This window comes from Centroberyx affinis, unplaced genomic scaffold (genome assembly GCF_046629955.1).
Source record: "Centroberyx affinis isolate AG114_WGS23_722 - 3 ecotype Tasmania unplaced genomic scaffold, CSIRO-AGI_Caff_v1 ptg002232l_1, whole genome shotgun sequence".
NCBI classification, from domain to species: domain Eukaryota; kingdom Metazoa; phylum Chordata; class Actinopteri; order Beryciformes; family Berycidae; genus Centroberyx; species Centroberyx affinis.
Genome location: NW_027280530.1, coordinates 110,840 through 134,490, shown reverse-complemented (window position 1 = coordinate 134,490; position 23,651 = coordinate 110,840). Strand labels below are relative to the sequence as shown.

General features: G+C 41.1%; 2 protein-coding genes across 4 annotated transcripts in view; both read right to left on the bottom strand.

Moving 5' to 3' along the window:
• slc20a2 (solute carrier family 20 member 2) overlaps nucleotides 1-8,400 on the bottom strand; it is a 43,496-nt gene extending 35,096 nt beyond the window's left edge. For 2 of the 3 annotated variants that reach the window (XM_071532666.1, XM_071532669.1), the window contains exon 1: nucleotides 8,190-8,400. The gene's annotated coding sequence lies outside the window, so the exon portion shown is untranslated. The other variant, XM_071532667.1, reaches the window with a different exon arrangement.
• The window catches only part of gc (GC vitamin D binding protein), a 38,040-nt gene that overhangs the window by 13,349 nt on the left and 1,040 nt on the right, over nucleotides 1-23,651 (bottom strand). The window contains exons 2-12 of the mRNA XM_071532659.1: nucleotides 23,270-23,402; nucleotides 22,328-22,533; nucleotides 18,601-18,733; nucleotides 17,748-17,877; nucleotides 17,247-17,403; nucleotides 15,805-15,937; nucleotides 15,361-15,464; nucleotides 15,074-15,212; nucleotides 14,369-14,592; nucleotides 13,987-14,119; nucleotides 11,703-11,812 (exon numbers count right to left, since the gene is read on the bottom strand). Coding sequence (XP_071388760.1) covers nucleotides 11,703-11,812; nucleotides 13,987-14,119; nucleotides 14,369-14,592; nucleotides 15,074-15,212; nucleotides 15,361-15,464; nucleotides 15,805-15,937; nucleotides 17,247-17,403; nucleotides 17,748-17,877; nucleotides 18,601-18,733; nucleotides 22,328-22,533; nucleotides 23,270-23,402 — 1,602 coding nt within the window. The remainder of the gene's footprint in view (nucleotides 1-11,702; nucleotides 11,813-13,986; nucleotides 14,120-14,368; nucleotides 14,593-15,073; nucleotides 15,213-15,360; nucleotides 15,465-15,804; nucleotides 15,938-17,246; nucleotides 17,404-17,747; nucleotides 17,878-18,600; nucleotides 18,734-22,327; nucleotides 22,534-23,269; nucleotides 23,403-23,651) is intronic.

Below are 23,651 nucleotides of genomic sequence, written 5' to 3'. Positions count from 1 at the left end.
AGAACAAGAGAAGAGGTTTACATATGGGACATGTTATTATGAACCAGTTTGGTCAGTAGCGGGGTGGGGGGGTGGGGGGGTTCTGCAAGAGCTGCTTCATGCCTATGATTCTTACGATGCCTATGATTACTATCATATAATTCATGCATTATATAGAATGATAAATTATTAACAGAGGCATGTCACTTTGAGTGGTGATGCTGACTGACAAATTTGGGAAAGGTAAGTAATTCTGAGCTCATCAATAATTTAAATAAAATTTTGGTAAATAGTGTTGAAAGGAATGGAGGTGAGCATTACATTTTGTCCCGAGATAATAAAGCAAATATTAAGGCAAATATTTTCTTCTCTCACAGACCAGAATCAGTACGGAAGGGAAGCAGGGACTTGACCAAAGAAGATGGGGGAACGGACTATCTTCTAAAAATAGGAAGCAAGAGGCAGTTGAGTTGCCTCATGTCCAGCCATAATCGCCATGATATATAAAACATAACCAGTTATGCCAACGACGCATAAATACATTTTCCTCATTAATATGCAAATTTATGCAGCAAGGAGCTCCAAAATCGAATTAGATTATCTACTCTATAGGGGAACATGCGCTGTAAATACGAAGTCTCTATCATGTACTCTTATGTTACTGTGTTCAAAAGAATGTATCAACAGACAGAGACAGACGGGACCATGATGACATAATTTCCCACATGTCATGTACCATGGTAGCGGGACATAAAATAAATGGTGGTGTTTGAGATAGTGTGGGCAATCTCTCCCTCTAACCTATCAATCAATAAGCTGCTCAGCCACAAATTAAATAATGTCACTGATGAGCACATTAGGAAAACCATGGGTCACCGTTATCAAAAGTAATGTGTTTTCCCAGCATGCCAGCGAGGATGTCCAAGACCTGTGCTGAGGGTGCTGAGGGTGCTGAGGGTGTAAGAGCATGTTCTCACACTTTTTGTTGTTTGGTGGGCAAGCCAACAGGACTCTCCCTTTGAATGTAACACCTGAATCAATTAAACAAAGTGTCACTATAATTCTGCCAACTTGTGAAAATAAAAGTATGATTTGAGCTCAAAAATGGATGGAAAACAATGAAACCCCAAGGACAATTGGGAAGATGGGATTTGCAAAGATTTTGTGAGGTAAGCAATTTATTCAGCGTGCAGATTAGGCAAAAATAATATGCATATTGTCGATTTAGAAAATGAACAGTGTATACTAATCAAACCATAACTCAGGAAAACTCAACGTCTTCACATCCTCTAAATTGGCATTGTAGATGTTAGTGCCTCAGCTGAAAAGATGCACATGTAATTTGACAAGTGAATGGTTTGTGTTAAAAATCTGTGTGAAGCAAACTTGTAAATTAGTCTTACAATCAAAGCATCTTCTAAAAAGGTGCTTGTGAAAGCCAATTAAACTGCTAACAGCACATACCTTCATTTCACTCCTATCTCACCCAGAATCATTCCCATGCATTGTTCCCCCCTTCCACATACTGTAGCTTGTCCCCACCCTGCAAGGTTGCCCACAGCTAACTGGAGTCCTCTATCTGAGCACCCCCCGCCCCTCACAGCCCCCCCTGCCTTCTGAGGTGTCACATATCCACCACTCGCTCTTGTTGCTAAAGGCCGAAGGGAGGAGGAGGAATGATTTAGCTAGAAATAGCAGTGTCACATGAGGCTGTGCAGTGACCAGTCAGCCAGCTGCTCATCCTTACATGGAACCCAGCCCCATCTATACAATCATACAGGAAAAGGCAGCACCATTATCGACACACCTATATGGACCAACAAAGACTTTGACAGGTCGATTACTCGTCAGAAAGACTTGTCACACCCTTCACTCCTCTACAGTATAGAAGGACAGACATACTTACATATGCACACGTCAGCTCACACCTATTCAAACATAAAGAAAACCTACAAACTTAGGAAAGCTCCTTTTACAGGTATAGAAGAAGTCCCTTAACACCTTTCCCATTCTCAAAATGAAATGAAAACTGTTTATGTTTATGTTAACACTTGTTTAAAAGGTTAGGGCTAAACAATTAATTGTATTAAATATTATTAAATATGTATTAAATATATATATATACACACACACACAGGAATCATAAGATCGTCTCTGTCAATTTCTAAACTGCAAGAGGCTGCAATTGTTCCTTAGAGGGAAAAGTGTTCCAGACCAACTCCTACTCAAGGTATTCTGCACTGTGCAGTCACTGACCTACAAATAAAGTTACATGCAGGAGGAAATCTTTTTTTTTTTTGGTATTGAACAAATATTCAGCATTGCCATCTCATTTCCACCACCACCCAACAAACTTAGAAAAGGCTGTGTACACAATATATTGCAATTCATACTGCAATCTCAATATTTCGCCATTTCTTTTTAAATCAATATTGTTTTTGTCAATATTGTGCAGCCCTCCCGGGCAGATATGCTCTCTCCTCCTGAGTACAAAAGGACTTGCTCTTTGAAACACTGGAGGTGATTTACAGTTGACAGGAGCATGGGTTTGCATCCACCAGGCACAAATGCTAACCAAAACAGATCATTTCCTGACAGATCTTCCCAAATGCCAACAACAACCTTTTCCCATGCTTCTCTCAGTCTTTCCCCTAGTGGTTTGCCATCAAAAAATTTCCAAAACCCTAAAATGACCCCAGGTCCCAGTGGCAAAAATAATGACTCATTAACATCAAGAGGGAAGCCCTAGCTGCCTATTCAACGACTGCACTACAGGGAGAAGGAAAGGAAAAAATGTCCAATCTACCTTCCATAAAAAACCCCACAATGCCTTACAGTTCAGCAGTAAGCTCGTCATTAGCATAGTTAACGCCAGGCCAGCACCACACAAGAGACGCTCTGTGTGACAATGCTTTGATACAGACCCTACCGCTTACAGAAGGCCACCAGAAACACTACAAAACAGCTCTCATGATCCCACTGGAGTGGAAAAGCCGGGCCAAAAACGGAGAAAACAATGCTAATGACCTACTAGCAATGCAGACACAGGCTAACTAGCTAATAACTGGCTAATAGTTCACGTTATCTAGCATGTGTATCCTTTTTCATGGGATGAGTGCAGAGCTTTCATCCTGAAGGAGACTGTAACTAAAAGAACAGAGGTTAGCTTGTATGCGTCACCCTTCTCAAATTAAGCGAGGGTCTCTTTCTTCAATGCGACAAAAAAAAGAAACGCTAACAGGAAGCTTATGACTGCCAGCATGGCTCAGTGACCGAGTCCACATTAAAAGGCTGATGTTGGTCGAGACGCCTGATTTACTGAGACCTGAAAGAATGAGGATACCGCAATCAGTCTGTGACTCATGTGTTGCTATTAGAACAGAAACCCTTCAGTGTTGGGAACTATGAGGGGATTTCTTTTGGTATTGGAGAGCTGGGTTAGAACAACATGTTGGCCTACAAAAGAGACAGAAGCGCCTTATAAATAAAGTTTATTATTATGTGATGACATAATTTTGATCAGTTGCAAGCTCGGCGCTAGACACGTGTTCGCTGACACTAGCCGCATGTACACAAATCACAAATATGCAAATGTGGCCTCATTAATCAAATATTTCTGTGTGTTAGGAACATTGAGACAGGGTGAAATACTGAGCCAAACCTTAACCAGTAGTTGTAAAGTCTCTGTACTCCAATTCAGAGTTAAAATGATTTTGATTATATGTATTGACACTGATTTTCCAAACAAATGGCTTTTATTGTTCCGCGGCCTTGAAGCAACGCTGAAGTTAAATCGCTCGAAGACTCAAGGGACAGCGGTGACTGAAAGCGTCAGTATTACGTGCTATTTGCTTTCAGCCTGTTTCTCCATCATCAAGGTCTGACAACTTGCTGAATGTGTGCTCGTCTCAGCTTCCCTTACCCGCCCACCCACTTTCTCTTCTCTCTCTCCCTCTCTCTCTCTCTTCTGTCCATTTTGTTTGTTTTGACCCTTGTGAACCACAAACAGGGAAGTGAACGTTATCAGCTCCCCGTGATCGATAACACGTTTATAAAACAAGTTTTCAACGATAACGTGTTTTGATAAATTCTGGAATGAGTGTGACAAGCACCGCACGCACACAAACACGCACACGCGCACACACACACACACACACAAAGAAACAGCATGAAGATTCCCACTCTGTCTGCGCTCTATCATGTGATGTTGCCATGGCGAAGAAGGGCTCAGACATAACAGTGTGATTGTGCTCTGAGGGCGAGGTGGGCCGATCAGAGAGACAGACTGTTCTCTGACTGTGGCACTGCCAGCCCCGGTGCCAACTGCCCTCCCTCCCACACACACACAGACACACCCACTGGCAGACGGGCCAGCCGGCACGGGGCCCTACCGTCATGGAAACCAGCGCAGACTCTAGTGCATTTTCCATACATTGCTTTTTTTCCCCCCCTTCTTCTTCTTATTCTTGTAGATCGGCAAGACCAAGGTCATTTCTTTTTTTCCCTTTTTTTTAATGCGTTAGAAAATGAAGAGTTTCGTTCCAAAATGAGATATCCACCATTTAAAAAAGAGAAAATGACACTCTTTTACACTGACTGCTGGCATGAAAATGAAGCACATTATGGATTAGTATTTAAGTTAGGAGCCATCTTAAGACATCTGCTTATAGAATAGCTCATTTTTTGAGGACAGACATCCTGGATATCCTCTGTACCTCACAGCCAGCCGTATTTAAAAAATATATTTTTGAACATTTTTTGTCACACAAAACATCAGAGTGAAGAATCCTGCATCATGGTTATGCTGGCAGCTTTTGTGGTGCCCTGATAGTGAAAATCTGTCTTCGCACTAAATTAGAAATCTACAAGACATCCTGCTGTCTTTGAAACCAAGTCACACACCATATACATGAGTTCAAGTCTTTCACATCTTTTCCGTCATCCGTCATATAATATTTAATAGTCTGTGAGGAAAAGGTTTAACCTGCATAGAAGTAACACGGTGAGACCAACCCGGTTATTGGAGGACATTCTTGTCACGGAGCGAGAGGCCTCAGGTGAAATTAGCATAGGACTGGAACTAGAGGAGGGGCCGTGGCCCAGGGATGGCAGTAACTATGGAGGAACTGTAAACAGCCTACGCACGTGTACTTAAAACACACACACACCTATGAGAAAACTGGTCTGACTCTGCTCTCTCGACATCTTGTTTCACATGAAAACATTACACAATGTACACATACTTCTTACACGCATATAAACAGTTCTTTCCACCCCTCCTCCACACACAGGCAGCTCCAACACACACAACTTCCAAAACACAAGCAGAGGCTGCCTGACTTAACGGCCATTTAAATATGCACTGCTGTGTGTCTTGTTGTGAGGCGTCTGGATTTATGGGATAGTATAAAAAAGAGACTATTGACAATGCGGTCTAAGCCGTGGCTGCACCCTGTCGCCACTGAACTAGCAATTTAGTGTGAATCATTCCGCCTTGATTGTTTTTCAAAAGGATTACACTCAGGAAGGACAGGTCAAAGTACAGTCAAAATAAAAATTGAATCTGTCCTCATCTAATGTTTCAGTGCACCCATCTTAATTCCACAAGATAGTGATATAACAAATAAAATTAAGGCTCAGTCAAAAGGAGGGCAACATAATATTCTTTTAGTATCATTTTCCTCTCTGCAAAAGCTGTATGTGTAGACACAGCATGCTGAGATTCAACACAGAATTTTTAGTGAACTGTTTCTCGTGTCGGGTAAGCTCCTCTGCAAATCAGACAGCTTCAAACGCAGAGTAAGGTAAGAAATAACAGATTAAAGTGTGTGGGTAGAAGAAGTTAACTTTTTCATAAATCCCAGAGTGCCTCTGTGAAAACCCGTGGAGCAAGTTCATGGCACTTTTCTCAATAACTGCAGGCTGGCTATTTGTTAAAGAGTCACAAAATGTGTATAAACATGTGCGAAGGAGTGTGAGGAAGTGCAAATTAATTCCAGTACAATTTCATTATGGCTTAAGCCTGCTTGATGGGTAAAGTCGTGCAGAGTGCACACCTACACAGTGTGACTGCGGTCCTCAGGCTAGAGACCTTGTCCTATGGTATCTCGCTCTGCAGGCCGCGTACTATTGATGTTGCAAGAATGTGTCAGTCACTCCCTGATGCAGTTATGTAGGTATATGAATCATATAGGGAGGGGCGGGAGGGGGTGAGAGAGAGAGAGAGAGAGAGAGAGAGAGAGAGAGAGAGAGAGAGAGAGAGAGACAGAAGATGATGACATTGTCCTTTCTTGTAGAGCTGCAACGATTAATCGATTAGTTGTCAACTATTAAATTGATCGCCAACTATTTTGATAATCAATTAATCGGTTTGAGTAATTTTTTAAGAAAAATAAGTCAAAATTCTCTGATTCCAGCTTCTTAAATGTGAACATTTTCTGGTTTCTTTACTCCTCTATGACAGTAAACTGAATATCTTTGGGTTGTGGACAAAACAAGACATTTGAGGACGTCATCTTGGGCTTTGGGAAACACTGATCGACATTTTTCACCATTTTCTGACAATTTATAGACCAAACAACTAATCGATTAATCGAGAAAATAATCGACAGATTAATCGACAATGAAAATAATCGTTAGTTGCAGCCCTACTTTCTTGCTTTACCCTTATCATTGGAAGCTGGTCAACAGAAGCCCACAGACTGTGACTGTGTGTGTGCACATGCGTTCACATGAACATAAAAGGTGAGTAAAAGAAGGAAGTCGTTAGTCTGCCTATCTTATCATATTATGCTTGTCATATCTATCTTATAGCCTTTATGGCTAGACTAGACAAACCAATCACCAGTGTATTGGGTTCTTTCAGGTTATGGGGCCACACAGTGCACCCTGAAGGCACTGAAGATAAATATTCTATGCAAAACGCTTTGGGAGAAATACCTCAAAAATGAGAGGCAGCCTCAGACCCCAGTGTGCTTCTTCTTCCTCAGTCTTTCTTATCATAATAGGTAGATTAATCATTAACTCACATGCCCCACTCTGGCCGCTTGAACGTTATTTACGCTGCCTATGTAGGACATAGGATACGGTGTCTTTAGCGTGGGCTATATTTAATATAAAGGATATGATATAATATGAAGATTCTAACTTACTGCAGTTGAAATGATGCTTTTGTCTGATTTTAGAGTTTTTTTTAATTTGCATTTTCACTAGAATGGCCATCTATCATGGTGACAGTGGAAGAGACTCAGCCTGGAAGAAAGCTGCAAGCCCTTACTAGCAGGGACGCTTGTAACACTAATTGTCTGCCTCCTATTAGATTACACTCATATAAGTAAGTGGTATGGCTTAGTGTCCACGTTGGGTTCATCTCCCTCCGCTGTCAGCCTCGCTATCGCGCAGCATAACGAAAGAAAATGCAGTATACAATGAGAGGAGGATACATCGTTACACTGACAACAAAAGCCTCGACCCTGCCTGGTTGAGGCTCTTGACCGAGACCAGGGAGGTGAACTGAGGCATGCACAGATGCGATGCGTGGATAGACCACATTTGGTGATGGGGTGGTCGCGGCGGTGCCTACTGCGCATGCCCGGTTGTCGACCCGCCTCGTCGTCAAACGCTCTCGGCGCACGAAAAGCTCAACAGAGTATAAAATGGACTCGCATGATTTACAGCCTAAAAGATTAGACGCCAGTTGAAGTCAATCTTCCGGGCTAAGCGGTCGCTCGAGCTCGGGTTTTAACCTGCCTGCTGCCTGGTTATTCAGAAAGGTGAACACGCCACGAGACAATGTATCACTATCGGTACTATTGTAATAGTATCGGAAGTAGAGGCACACGTGTAGCAGCGCCATTCACTGTGTTGTGTGCGAGCACTGGCAACAATATTACAAGCACACTTCGCGAAATGTGACCACTGCTGAAATGCAACCATTTAGAGTGATGTCGTCTGTCAAATCTACATGGAGTCAGAAGTCACAAGTCAGAGAGTGCGTGGCTATGATGAGCCTACACTGATTTGCAATACGCCTGTATTGTAGCCTACAGCTTTATTTTTATGCGATTCTAACACTTACCAGGCCCGTTCCTCCAAAATGCAGCCAAAAACGACGGTTACCACAAAAGAAATCCACCTGGAAAGTCAACATCCTGCAAGATAACCCGTCGAGAAAACAGGACAGCGATTTTACTGAAGAAAAATGTACTTACCAACGAAATAGGACACCAGAAAAAAAACGTGCTGTTCCTTTTCAACCCCACGCCTCTATCGCTTCTTGCTTCCACCCGTCCTGAACCCTTTTCCGTGGGCTTTCGTGGGTTGTGTCGAAAATGTCACAGATTCCAGCAGTCTCCGTCCCCCGGAAAGGTTGCCCTAGACTCATACAACCATGTTGCTCTGAATGTCGCCTGCTTCCATCCGGGCGTTCAGGGATTGAGCGTCGTCTGCTCAGGATGACAGTTTTGGGATGAAGGAGGGGAAATAACGTGAGTGGGAGAGAGAGGGAGGGAGAGACGAGTTGTGGTCAGTCAGTGTTGTTGGCATGGTGACGCCACACAGGGAGGAAAAATACATATATTTCACATGTACTTCAGAAATGTGTTCAAAGCGAACAGAAAAATTGCAAAACGTGTTTGTACAAGTAGACGGCATTCATTTTATTGTTCATGTTTTTATTTATCATGTAAGCACTGAATTTATAATAAAACGTATTATCATTGTTATTATTAGGCTATGTAATAGTATAATTATAATAATACTACTAGCCTAATAATATATTTTGAGTGCTCAAAATATATTTTGGATATAGGCTACTTGCAGATATTTTGTCAACAGTAGGCCTACATAGGATGAAACTGTATTTGCAATATCCAAACTATATTTTGAATTAAATGATTTATTTATCTTTTTCAGTATGGGGATAAGAGACAGACAGACATACAGACAGATCACCCCATTAATTGTTTTTTCACTGAATGACATAACCACTCATAGGAAAACATAGGAACTTAAGGCTACCCCAAAATCTCACGTGGCGAGGAGCAAACTCAAGGCGACGCATTGTCCTGTTCTCTTATAGGGACTCGCATTGTCTACTTTTGTGCTTTCATGTTAAATCACTTCTGAACACATATGGCTGAAATGGAAGGGGCACGCGCTGAACAGGATAATTCCTCTCACGCGAGCCTGTCATTTTGGTTGAAATGTAAGTTATTCCACTGCAGGCCCAAATCTTCCACCGCACCCTCATTACGGCACGATAGTAAAATGTGGATCGCATGTGAAAGTTATGATCATTGGATCGATGATAATGTTTAATCCCGCTAAATATTGCCCTCTTGTTATGGCTGTGGCCACGTGCGCAAGGCATAAAGGTGTTACGTAACCGGCCTAGCCAGTCAACAACAGTGGGAGTGAGGGGAGGAGGGGGGCTAATCAGGGATGTGGAGAGGAAACCAACCTAAAGTCAGTGCAATCACACTTTTGTTTGGGAAACAGAATTTGGCTAGCTTAACAGGCTAATATACATCTTTATGATATAAATTCACAGTATATGGCTAATGTATAGTAGTATCAGCATATGTAGGCATAAGTTACATGAAAATACATCCTTTCAACAAAATAAAACCTACATTAATACTATTATGAAAATATAGTTGTTTATTGTTGATACTCTTGGTTGTTTGCCTTGTGGTGATCTGTGACTGGAGTTCATAGTAGGCCTGTGCCCAGATTTGTATTTACCAGTACCTCACTGGGGATAATACAGGCTCACTGGTGTGTATGAGCTTTATCCATGCCTAGTTGGGCCTACCTCATTATTCCAAATTGGATTTAAAATGGGGCTACAGCCGTACGAGTTTCCCACCCACAAGGCTACAGCCATGACATATTACCAGCCAACAGCAAACAGTAGTAGGCCTGCTTTTAGTCAACTGTCCCTGTGTACGAACTCAACCCTAACTACACATCCAGCTGGGCTTTTCCTGTGATCATAATCCTGTGAAATCTCATAATGGTCTGAGAGCAGATTTACAATAGTGATGCAGCTCTGTAAGACTCGTCCCAGAAGGGATAATTGTCGAAGAAAATAGCAATTCAATAGCAGAGTACATTTTCTTCACTGAGTTGGAAAAACAGTGTTCACAGGGCTGTTAATAAAGCCATTAAATGTTGGTTTCAGCCGTGTTTTTTTTTTCACAGCAGTGCTTGTCCACTGGTCTTTGAAGGGTCACCATGTTGGGCCTCAGATGTGCTGTCTGCTCTGTGACAGCCACATAGCAAATATCACAGCTTCTTCACAGTTACAGGAAATTGATCTTCTTTGTTCTCACTTTCCCTGCCTACCACACATGTTCAGTTCCAGTTCACAATGGGTACACATTTGTACTATCTACTGTGTAGCCTATCATGTTTTGTTCTGCAATAGATCCCATGCATATCCTATCCTCAGTGACATTTACATAGGCCTATTGGGTTTCTTTTTCATTTTGTTTTTCAATATACCGAATTAGAATACATCACAGACGACATTGTTATGTTTTTTTTTTAGACAAAATGGAACATTTTGTCTAATAAAAGTTACGGAGTTATGCAATCAACCCATGGATTGGCAAACAGACCACATGTGTGTAAACATTTTTATTGAGTAAACTGCAGCTAAGCTTTTGTCGCACAAGATAATGCTGGCATTCTCTCTCTTATGGTCTCGTGTCTAGGCAAGCCTGGCTGGGTGTGGTGTTTGCCATCGTTCCTGAATACACTTCCATCACTCAAACAAACCTTTACTCTGAACACGTATGACAAAAACACTCTCTATCTTTATAGAGCTCTATCTTTATAGAGCCTAGTAAATAAAAGACACAACTTGCTTTTAAGTGGCAGTGACATGAATTAGATTATAGATTTTAACAAAAGAACATCTTGATTCAGAATCTTATTACTGATACTTGCCTTCAGGTATTTCTGGTTACACTTTACATCAACTTTGGTTTTGAACACATTCATAATGCCTGAACAACAACTTGGTACATTTATCAAACTTACTAATTCCTTATTTTAGATGTACCAGGTGTTTATGTAATACGTGATGCATATCAATTGTGACACAGCCTTTGAACAACGTGCCAATTTTTTTAGAACTAAATTTAAAAAATGTAGGTTGTCCTGGCAGCTGTTATTTAAAATGAACCACAATGTATAAACATAAATTGTGGTTCTTTACCTGTTGGGATCATGCAATCTAATTACTGTGCTGTCACAAGGGGAGCTCAGGGTTTCAGTAAGATACAGAGAGCTTTGTTTTTCGTTGTTCGAAATCCACTACTGTAAGTGAATAAATGAGCTGTAACAACATTTTCAGATCAAAAGCTCTTGTGTGCATGATAGCTTTTATCCCAGTGCCGTGCGCAACCTCAAGAGTGACTGTAGCCATTTTAGACTGTAATAATTTCATTTAATCTTTTAATTTAATTTACTGTGCTTGTTTTTAAATGGGTGTGTATCAGTGGAGGCTTTCATGTGTGTGAATCAGTGGAGGTTGGACATGTTTACTAGGATTTGTAATCCTTTTCTTTGTTATTCTCTCCCTTTCTTTGTAACCCCCCCCCCCTTTTTTTTTTAAGACAGCACTGTACACCCAAATTCCAACTGAGTTCTTACAAATGGCAATAAGTGAAAGTGAAGTAACAAACAAACAGGTAGATGGCACGATGGGACCGCACCTGATTTCCCAACCCACACAGCCAGCTTCTCCAGGCCCCATGTCAAAAGGTCGAAGGCCCAACACATGACTGGTCGGACGCATCGACGCGTCAGCCTGGCGCGGGTCTGTCTGCACCACAAGCCCCAACAAAGTTATAGGAGTTCTTGGCACAGCCACAGAGCCACAGGGCCACCGAGCTGAAGCCGAACCCTCCACAATCAGGGATAAACACTCTCACCTGCTTCTAACAGCTGCCTCCAATTCAGCCTATAGAACCGCATAAAACTGGTGTGTCCCATGGTTGGGTGACTAATGGCGCTTTTCCACTGCATGGTACCAGCTCGACTCGACTCGACTCTACTCGCCTTTTTTGGTTTTCCACTGGCCAAGTACCAGGTACCAGGTACCATATTACGTAGTACCTGGTACTTTTTTTCGTTGCACCTCCGTCGAGGTTCCAAGCGAGCTGAGGCGATACCAAAAGGTGACGTGAAAACACTGCAGACCACTGATTGGTCAGAGAATCGTCATCGCGACACGGGACGTATATGCTAACGTTAGCTACCAGGCTAGCTTACCCTCTTGCGTCGCCTTGAGCAGCCAGAGAGCAGTCTGCTGTCTCGCTGCCTCCAGCCTCTTCTGAAATAAAATCTGTCTCCTTGCTGTGACTAACAGCCACATACCGAGAATCAAGAACACTATCGCTTCGATATCCTCCATTGTAGTTGTGTGTCGCGTTTCATGCAGCGTCGCTATGACGACCAGTTTGGGGGGTGGGGCACATTGAGGGGGTACTATCTGCAGTGGAAAACCAAAGTGGTACTACCTAAAGCGAGTAGAGTCGAGGCGAGGCGAGTTGAGCCGGTACTATGCAGTGGAAAAGCGGCATAAAACTCCAACATAACAAGACTAGCTCGGACTCTGAGGCCCGAGGAAGACACCAAGGACCTCGTAAGGACGCCTGGAATCCTGGAAGGCCCACGCTTCTTCTCCTGTTTAGACTTGATTTTTTAAAGTTTTAATATTTGGACCTTTTTGAGTTTACTGGTAATAAGTACACCTATAGGTTTCTGCAAGACACCCCCTTTACAGAGTCACAACAGATAAATCATTGTCAGGCAGAGAACTTGGAAATAAGCAACAAACAAAGTATCAGGTATAAGTCAGGCCATTTCAAACTGTATTTATTAAAGTCAGTGCCCATCATCCGTTGTCAGTCACAGATGGTAGATGGGAAATCTGTCCGAATCAGACACAGCAGAGCAGTGGAAGCTGTATTTTTGAGGAGGCTGTAGAGAAATACAAACTCACATGAAGAACAGTTTCCTGGTGAAAAACATCTTGGAACAACAGTATAGTAGAACCTTATTTAACTGAAAAGTTTGCCGGACAAACATAATGTGCAGCCTGCCACTACAAAAAAAAAAAAAAATCTATTGACTGTTCTCTGAATTTCCTCGTCCATTTTAGAGGTCCAATCTGTAACTGCAGTATGGCGCCCCCTGTTGAAAGTCTTTCGCCCTGCCACTGGCTAATTTTACTGAATTAATGAGATTGTTTTTGCATCTGAGCTGTTGATACATTGACTGACAATATGTGACAACTACAAATGAGTTTTAATGTAGTTTGGACATTTCTTTTTTAACAAATTAATAAAACCTCTTTTCCACAAGTCAATCTCTTCAAGAGCTGTATGAATGCCCAAAATTCAGGTGGTCAAAACATCTGGACTGTGTCTTTAAAGTTTTTAAAGTACAAATTATTCTCATTTGTACATTAATCATTTTGTTTAAGATAAATTCTATCTACTTGTAATAATTCCCACAGGTAAATCAGGTTTTACCTAGTGAAATTCATCACCAACCTATCTGCTGAATAACAAGAGAAACAAAAGGGTGCAATCTTACCACTTTAGGCAGAGTTGCGACTCTTCAACAACTCAGTCACCCCAGTTTTCAACAGTGAAGCCTGTGAGTAGAACAAAATGTCAAACACTAAACTAAATTGTCACAATAAAAACACTGCATTAGTTTTACTGGCAGAAAGATCAATTACCTACCATCTCCAGCATTTACTGAATTTAATGAATGAAACCTTTCCTAAGACTTAAGTAATTACTAGGACCTTCAGACTTATTATATTTAGGGAAAATATGTCATATATTCATGTTGAACAGCAGTGAGAGCCATGCTGAAAATGAGCCAAATGAGTGTGAGGTGAATGAGTGAATATGAGATGATGAGGGCGATAATGTTGATGTGATAATGGCGATGGTGATGATAATGATGATGACAAGGTCTCACCTCAGTTTTGAAGCAGGCTGCCTTGTCTGCCTCAGCGCAGCACTTGGCCTTCATTGCTTTGAAGTAGTCACAGATTTTCTTGATCTGTTTACCTGTAATGGTGGTTTTGTATCTCACCAGGTCATGGAGTAGTCTAGGGGTACAGAAAACACACAGACACACACATGCACACGCAGGTATTATATCATATAGTTAAAGCAATACCTTGACTGTACAAAAATTAATATAGTGTGATGTATGACAGAATATGGGTATAAAATGGCTCAACAAAAATGTGTATGCCATTTCATTGTCCATTTACAGTATATCTATTCTGCCAAATAAGGGAAAACATCTCTTAAGTGATAGGTTTTGGAACTAATATAGCCTAAGATCCACTCACCTCTTCTCAAGCATAAGCTGCTCCTCTGCTGTACTGGTGCAGAGCTTGACTCCCACTTCTTCGTTCTTGGCATCGAACTCTGCGGGCTGGAAGTCAGTGTCAGGCTCCATGGACAAGATGCATTGAGCGCGCTCTGTGTAGGTCTGGTTGCAGCAGGCGGCGAGCTTTGCGTTAATGCTGGCAGCGTCGTGGATGAAGCACTGTTCGTTCATGGTGTCGATCGACTGCGGGAGGACCGGAGGAACGACAGTGACGTGCTCGTAATGGAGGGGAGGGAGGCGAGTGTGGTACTATGGTTTGCTTCTGGATTTTGTTGATGTTCATGTAGGCTCTAATATGTCCTATACACTACCAGTCAAAAGTTTGGACAAACCTGATTGAATGTACTATATTTTTCATTATCTTAAAGCCGTTTTGATCTAAAGGCTTATGCTTAAATGCTTGAAATTTGTTTCTTGGACAAATATAAATAGTGAAGTTGATGCCTATGTATGAATTTCTTTCCAAAGCCTTTGCCTTTCCATCAAGGCAAAGGGTGGCTACTTTAAAGAAAAGAAAATATAAGATAGTTTTGATTTGTTTAACACTTTTTTGGTCACTGCATAATTCCATTTGTGTTATTTCATAGTTTTGATGTCTTTTACTATTTTCTAAAATGTAGAAAATATTAAAATAAAGAAAAATGTGTGTGTGTGTCTTTCAAACCATGTCTTCGCAGGCCAGAAGCTCATGGTCATTGTCGGTCTCTAAGCATTCAGCGTACAAATCGGCCGTCGCCTTAGATGCCTGGTTGATGACGTCGAAGGAGGCCTGAGGTATGACACGGGTGTACTTGATCACCAAACTACACCGAAAGAGCCAGAGAGAAGCAGAAAGCTTTCAGAGAGTTTTCACACCCATGAAAGATTTTTGCAACAAAAATAAGCAGTTCCCCAAAATTAAGTTACAAGTTAGCCTTTGTATTGTAGCTGCCAAATACCACAACCTCTCACCTGTTCTCAAAACCAGGATTTCCCACGGTTTTCTTAAAAGCTGCAACTTCCTTGTAATGGGCAATGCGGTCAGCGATGGCCTTCTCAAGATCATTGTCTGCCATCTGATTGTTAATAAACAGTAGACACTATTAGCCTAACACTGAAATTTCATTTTTGTTTCTGAATTTACTGAGTTTGCAGTTGAGCAACCCTTACACTTACTATGCATATGTTTTAATTTTTGGATTATGAACTGACAAGCACTAAGACAGAAAGCTACACAGAGGTTTGTTGAACCAGAGTAAGGCCATTAATTAACAGCAGTGTACTTCAAGCCTTTGCTTTAGCCTACCAATGCGCAATGGATGGCGTCAGCTCTTTTGGGTCAGTCCCACTGGTTCTTTTGAGGCGCAATCAATCAAATCTCATAAAAGTATTCAAATAATAATCTGGAGCACGCACAGTGGTCCTGATGCACTCGACTGGGTCGTTGTTGGCACAGCACTTGGCGACGGCCTGATGCGCTGCTGCGACGTAGCGAAGGATGACCACCTGGGACGCTTCGGGGTGACGACGGGACACTTCGTACAGCACGCTGCCAATCACAGCAGTTAATACACAGTCAGCTGACCAGAAGACAGCACGCACATGAGATGGGGGGCGAGGACATTTGTGTCAAGCAGTATTCCACTTTTTAACATGGGGGTGAAAACTAATTGGAACCAGGATATAATCTACTCATCAAGATCAGATGCAGCTGGACAAGTCGGTAGCGTTCGGATTTTTACTTCCCATTCATTTGAACGAGGCCACAAAAATAGCCTGAAAACTTGCATTAAACACGTTCGTGAGCAGATTCAACCACAGATCCCGCTGCTGTGGCTTTAAATTGACTGTGGGTCCAACATTTTAGAACATACTTTAACTAAATAGCATTTTATTATTCCTGTTAGGGAGACCTGATCTACTTTTATTTTTAAATACTAATTTTAGTGTAAACCAAGAGCAGAAATGCAAAATGAAGACGGACCCAGGACTGCTTTATTGTCTTAAAAACAGGATCTGTTGCTGAATCTGTTCATGAACGTTTTAAATTTTATGCTATTTTTGTGGCCTCATTTAAATGAATGGGAAGTAAAAATCTGAACACTATAAACGCGTTCCAGCTGCGTCCAATCTTGGTGAGTAGATTATATTCTGGTTTTCATGGTGGGTTAGGGTTAGGGTTAACCCAAGTACCAAATAACCCCCATGTTAAAACTAAGTGGAATATTGCTTTAAAGAGTGTTTTGCGTGTCTCAAGGTTATTATCATAACCTAAAACCAAGACGAAACCTAGACGTTTAAAAACATTGTCGTAAACTGAAATGAAAATAAAAACGAGACCCTGTGAAAAAACTAAAACTGAACTAAAACTATCTTGTCTACTTGTAAAACTAAAATAAAATTTAAAAAAAATGTATAGGTGAAATGTTTTTAGTTTTTGTCTTTTTACTCATGTGCAGGGTAAAAAAGAGTTTTGGTTAAATCCATTTTTAAAATAAATTATGATTTATTGTTTGTATTACACAATACCTGTTGCAAACACATGCAAAATACCTGTTCTGAACTATCATTATACCATTAAAAAATACCACCCCTACCAAAAATACTGAATCTAGAACTTAAACTAAATAAAAACTAAACTAAAACTACCAAACCCACACCGAGAACTAACTAAAACTGAAGTTGAAATAAAAATTGAAAAATGTGAACATAAAAAGAATGAAAAATCCCAAACAAGAATAACCCTGGTGTGTGTGTGTTTTGAGTTGGGGGGGTTGTGTGGGTGCATAGCCTATGTGTATGTACAGTACATGCATGGATAGGCTATATATACAAGAAGTATGTGTGCTTATACATACTTGGTGACGGCTTTCTCAGGAGACTCGGCGTAGGTGCGGCACACGGCCTGGATGTCAGCAGGCAGGTCGTAGTGCTGCGACAGGCCCTCGGGCTTGGGGTCAGTCTTCTTGCTGAACAAGCAGGCGATGAGACTGAACACATCCAGCTTGCAGCATTCTGCGGTGCCAGTCGAAAGTGCCGTCATATTGTTGCACATTGTGTTAATAATTTGCTTCTGTTTGGGTGATAGGAGATTTGCACTTCAAAAAATATACATCTTAACAAGCCATAAATCTTATAATTTAATTATTAATTAGTAATTATAATTACAATTTCACTTGTTTTTCAATACAAATCAACTTGTTTGAACAATTTTCTTGCATCAACTGCTATTTTTTTTTTTTTTTTTAAATATCTATCTATCTGTCTATCTATCTATCTATCTATCTATCTATCTACCTTGCTCTCACACACATGGGCACGCACACAGACACACAAACAATGGAGTTTGAGCTTCTCACTGTCAGCCTCATGCATGTAGCCGTGTGTCCCTGGCAGCAGGAGGCAGTCATGGGCATAAACACTTCCACTGCAGCCCGGATTAACTCCATTGGGACCTGAGGAAGCTTCTGGCTGAACTCCACCAGCATCCTGGAAGATGGACGCATACAGAATGTCCAATGAAACAAGATCTAATTTACACAGGTAATATGAGGGGTTCATTTTTTGCTGCCATGCCACTGAGTCTAGCAAGACCATTTTAAATGAAGTGAACAAAAGTTAGTTACAGACTCTGCTGAGATTCATAGTCACAAAACATGTCCATCATTAAAAGAGGAAGTGTCATTAATAAAAAGCAATATAACAATCGACACTGTACATCTCAAAACCATTACAATTCTCCTCATTCCCCTCAAGCCCCTCCCTGTACATAACTAAAGTATTACAGGCAGCAGTCTCATGGGTAAACCTGTCCAGTTTTCATCAAGTGCAGGCGTGATTGAGTAAAATGACAACATGATGAACAAGAAAAGTGGAATTTCACTCCGATGTACTTTGCATTTGTGTCAAGGATAAGCGTATATGTTGCCTGCATGTGTGCATTGCTGTGTGCTTGTGCACACATAAGCATCTCTTACTTGTGCCTCACAGTATTGTCAGTATTGTGTCTCCTGACCCGACAGATGAATCTAATTTGTCTCTCATGACTCCTGACGACAGCTTGGAAAGCAGTTTTCTGCAACACACACAAAGACACTGTGTAAGGGATTTCACATTTGATTGGGGAAGAGTGTGACTGCCTTAAAGTGTGTGTGTGTGTGTGTGTGTGTGTGTTTGAGTGTCTGTGGTCATGTTCATGGTAGGTGAACAGACCTTGGTTTCAAGACAACTGTGAGGTTCAGCCGTCTCGCAGCAGAACTGCAGTGCATTGTGGTACCATTTACCATAACCCAGTATCATCAAAGCCGGCGTAAAGGCATTACCCTTGGCGAAAGAGAAGATCATCCTGTAGGGAAACACAAAATACACACACATCATCTCTTATTTTTGATTGATTGATTTTATTTTATTTAAGTGTCCTGCATTTATAAGATGCCCAGTCCTCATGCAACACACTATTTTGCAATGAACTATTGGAAATAGTTCATAGCCTATAGTTTGTCATCATGCACAATGTCACAACTCTACAGCTCTACAGAGCAAAAGGGCAGTAACTGAGTGACTAGTGATGCTGAGAAAAATTATTGCAGTTTATCTCCTGTCACACTAAAAGAATTGTTGGTACAAATGTGGATGGTATCATTTGTTAGCCTTTGTGGGTTTTGTTCATATGACAGAGTTGGGATGTTTGACCCTTAAAGGAATAGTTCACCCAAAAATGAAAATTCTGTCATCATCTACTCACCCTCATGCCAAATGAATCACAGGTGAAATGTGTTAGTCCATATAACACACAGGGAGGTTGCCAGCACAACTTCGTAGCAGCCTTCTCCAAAACAACTGAAGTCAATGGGGCCCTGTTCCATAAAGTGAGTTTACCAAATAAGCCAGGCTTCTTTTGGTTAGTCTGACTAATTTTCAGTTGATTCGGTTCCATAAAGCAAATTCAACGTAGTTCAAGCTCAGTTACTATGGCAACTTATGCTGGGAAACTAACCTGCTCCGGGGCAGGCTAACTGTCAGGCTAAGCCTGAGTTGCTGCTTAACCAGAGTTCCTGTAACACTGACCCTACGGGAAAGCCATGATTTTACCACTGACTTTCTGGCGTGCTGCCATATTATTTTACTTAACCACTATCAGTCAAAAAATTAAAGTTCATCCCCCTGTTCAGTTCCAAGGCCAGCTCCTCTGCAGGAGTTCAGTGTGCTGCTGGTGGCCGTCCCCCGGTGCCAGCAACATCACTCTTCTTTTTTGCAGCTGCAATTAATAAACATCATGAGATTGGACAGTTCTAGCATCAAGCTGATTAAGTGCTTATATAGCCTATAGGCATACTTACCATTCTGAACAATATTTTTATATTAATTTTCACCTGCTGCCACGTTCTTTTCTCCCCACTCAAGTTGTTGCCGTTTAAAAGTGCCCCCCCCCCCCAATAAAAAGGTTTAATTTGTTGAAATCATTCATCAAATATACATAATATATACGTATATATTAAACGAGTGAACATGTATACATTTGCAGCCTTGAGGTTTAATATCTATGTATTCTTGTATAAGATATTTTAATAACCTACAGGTTTTCTGTTCTAACTGTTTGAATGTATTGTGCCCAAAATTTAATTTGGTTGTATCAAAATATTTTATTACATTATATTTTAACCTAGTTGCTACTTAATGCATTCAATCGATCAGCAATTTCTTGCCAGGCTTTCTCTCTTGTTTTGTTTATGGCAGTATTACCTTTATTGGTTATTATATGTTTCATTTCTTTATATATTTCTACTAATAAGCGCTGCTCGGTGGCCGTGAACATCGTCGCTCTCTCATTGCTTTTTGCCATGGTGTATCGATGTGATCCATGTTCGACCTCTCGGGCTGCTTAAGAATGGCATGCACACGCAATTATCTTGACTACTTGAACCTGTCTCGATTAGTCTGATTGCGTGAACTTGAATTTATGGAATTGCTTTAGCCCCGACTGATTTGTTAGGTTCATTCAAGTCAGGTTTTGGACTTTAATCCCCACTTAGCGCGCTTTATGGAACGGGCCACAGTTCTTTAGAGTTCCAAAACAAAAACAGCCAAACAATCACACTGTGAATAGAAAGACCTATACACCATTATTTGTTGCAAATCAATCAGCTGTAGTTAAGATTTGCACTAAATTATGGTGTAAATATACTGTAGGTCTTTTTGGAACTCTGAAGAACTGGTCCCCACTGACTTCAGTTGTTTTGGAGAAGGCTGCTATGGAGTTGTACTGGCAACCTCCCTGTGTGTTATATGGACAAACTTCACCTGTGTTTCAACTGGCATGAGGGTGAGTAGATGATGACAGAATTTTAATTTTTGGGTGAACTATTCCTTTAAGACATACAGAGAGTAGTTGCTGGTGTTTGCCTTAGTAGAGCAGTCTACAGTACTTATCTTTTCCATCCTCTGACTTTCAGGTTGAGGCGCAGCTCTCTGTTTGCCTTGACGATTTGATTTGTGGTTGGATGTCTGTCCATCACTTCAAACTCAATTTTGACAACTGCTTTTTTCCCCTGTAAAATCCTGCCTCAAAAAGACCACAGTGACTCCTGCCCAGACTGCCAAAAATATTGTATTGTGTGACTTTGAATTAAATGCCATGCGAGGCGCACATTGCAGCCACAGCACGTCACTATTTTCCCGGCAGCTATTGCACGCTCAGCCGTCCCGGTGGGGGATCCCTCTGTGACTCAGCCCACCCAGGGTTTCTTCCATTTTTTTCCCCTAACACATTTTTTTCATGGGAGTTTTTCTTTGTATGCATTGAGGGTCTAAGGCTGGTGGTGCTGGGTAGGTTAGGCTGTTTAGAATAGGTAGGGTCTTGCTATAATCTGCTTTTGTGTGTCTGTTCTTCCAGATGTTTGTCCTCTATCATTCTGTCCTATGGTTGATTCTTGATCAGTTACATTTAGCTACGCTCATTCTCTACACAGTCCTTTGAGACATGCTTGTGATGAAGAGATATTTAAATAAACTTAAGTTAAAGCTGCAATAAGCGATTTTTCTGACCACTAGAGGCCGACAGAAACTGCAACACATTTGTAAATAACAGACAGCAAAGCCACTGCTCTAGAGAGGCCTACGAAGGGTAAATGGAAGGATAAATGCTAACAGCTAAGCTAAATGTACCTATGGAGAAGTGTCACTGGTCTCGCTTTGCCAGATCTTTCTCCTGCTGAAGGTTACATGTCACTCAATGACAAGTGAAGAGAAAGGTAGCAAGTTTACTAGTTTAACAAGTTTACTTGCTCGTTTCATGAGAGGGGGTGAGAGACGCTTTTAAACAGCGCGGGAGGTGCCAAGCTAGTTTTACAAAAATGAATAGTCACTGAATGTACCGGGAGGAAGTTCGTTCCAGAGTAGAAGAATTTGACAAAAAGCTTTAGAAAAGAGGTGAAAACAGCAACACAGCTGGCACACTGTGTGGATATTGGTTTGTATCATTATGTCCCAATGAAATCTCCACACAGCACATAATAGTTTCAGGATTGGTTATGAGGTCTGATATCGCTTATTGCAGGTTTAACCCATGCTCTGCACTCTTCCACTACCGGCTGCTTGTCTCTTTCACTACACCGGCAGGCTAGAAACTCATCTTTTCAAGAAATATCTCATTCACCCTCTCTGCACTGAATAATATCCCATTCACTCTGATTGCTCCCTAAAAAGCACCTTCATCTCTCTCTTTACCCCATATTCCATTTCTTTTCCTAGCATTTGCTCTTACATGATCATTATATGGTCACAGGAATATTGTAAGGGCACTGCCGCCTTGACATTTGCACTCCTTATTTTTGGTTGCTTGTAATTTTTGGTCATTTAGACATTTAAGGTTATACTACTGTTACATTTACTGTATGCCTAAAACTGAATGTGTGTGTGTGTGTGCATGTATGTCACTGACGTCTGCATAAAAGCTTTGTTGTCCTTCTTGAAGCCCGCGCAGTGCTCCTCAGGTGACATCTGGAATCCCTCGTTATGGGGAAATTTGGCCTTTTCTCCAGAGAAGCACTTTTCACGCTCTGCAACACTTCCCTCACAGCAGGACTTCAAATTATTCCTCTCCACTAGCGTCTCACTGGAGCACACAATACTAGTGACAATATCATTCTACCAGCACACACAAACACACACACACACACACACAATCCCATGTAGGTGAAAAAGTGTGCTGAGGTAGTCACATGTGCAGAACTCACACACATGGGAACATTTCCACATATATTCGCAAAAATAATCTGCTCTTGATATAGAATTGTCATTTGCCTCTCAGCAAGGCCGCACATCTTTGAAAATATATAATTTCTTAATAATTTCTTACTCTTTCTACACTTGAAACAAATGTAAAGTCTATTCACAAACTCATCAAACCCACTAGTCTTACTTCATGGTTGTAGCACTTGCTAAATCATTTCCACTACTAGCGATGAACAACATGGATTAAATTGGTGATGTCCTTGTCCTTGATGCACCGGGGGACCTGGAAACTGTTCCTGGGTCATTCAGATTTTAAATGCAGTTTAATAAGCCTCCACCTTACCTTAAAGTTAGCCTGAATTACAAATAAATATACATATTATACATATTATACTGTATAGCATTATGAGAATATTCATAATTATTTCTAATCTAATCTATTAGAAGTACTGTATGTATCAACACTCCAACCTCTGTACAAAATTACAAGATGATTTCTAATTTGCTTCATGAAGTCACATTACCTATAAAAAGCCTGTAACAAGAGCCTCTAATGGTTAATGTACAATCATAAGACATAATCCATAATGACTGTATGTCTTAAAAAAAATGTTACCAATAGAGGTTAATATTTGGAAGTTGTACTGACCACCTCTCTGCCACAGTCCGCTGTGGCGGCAGCAGAGCAGCACATGGTGGCCATGGCATGAGCCTCTTCAATGCCTGGAACCAACTCAGCCTGGGAGCTGTTTTGAAGGTTCTGGGCGAGAGACACTAAAAACCTGGGAAAAAGGAATACAATGAACACATTGCACGCTCGACCATGCTGGAAGGGGGATCCCTTTCTGTGAGGTCATTCCCAAGGTTTCTTCCAGTCATTTCCAGGAATTTGTCATTTTTTGTTTGTTATGCGCTTTGTGATAAACCTGTTTTATTTTATTTTTTTAAAGCACTTTTAAATACATACTTATTCAGCATGCTAAAAAGCATGAATACACTGAACAAACTCAAGACTGTGAACATACAAATGC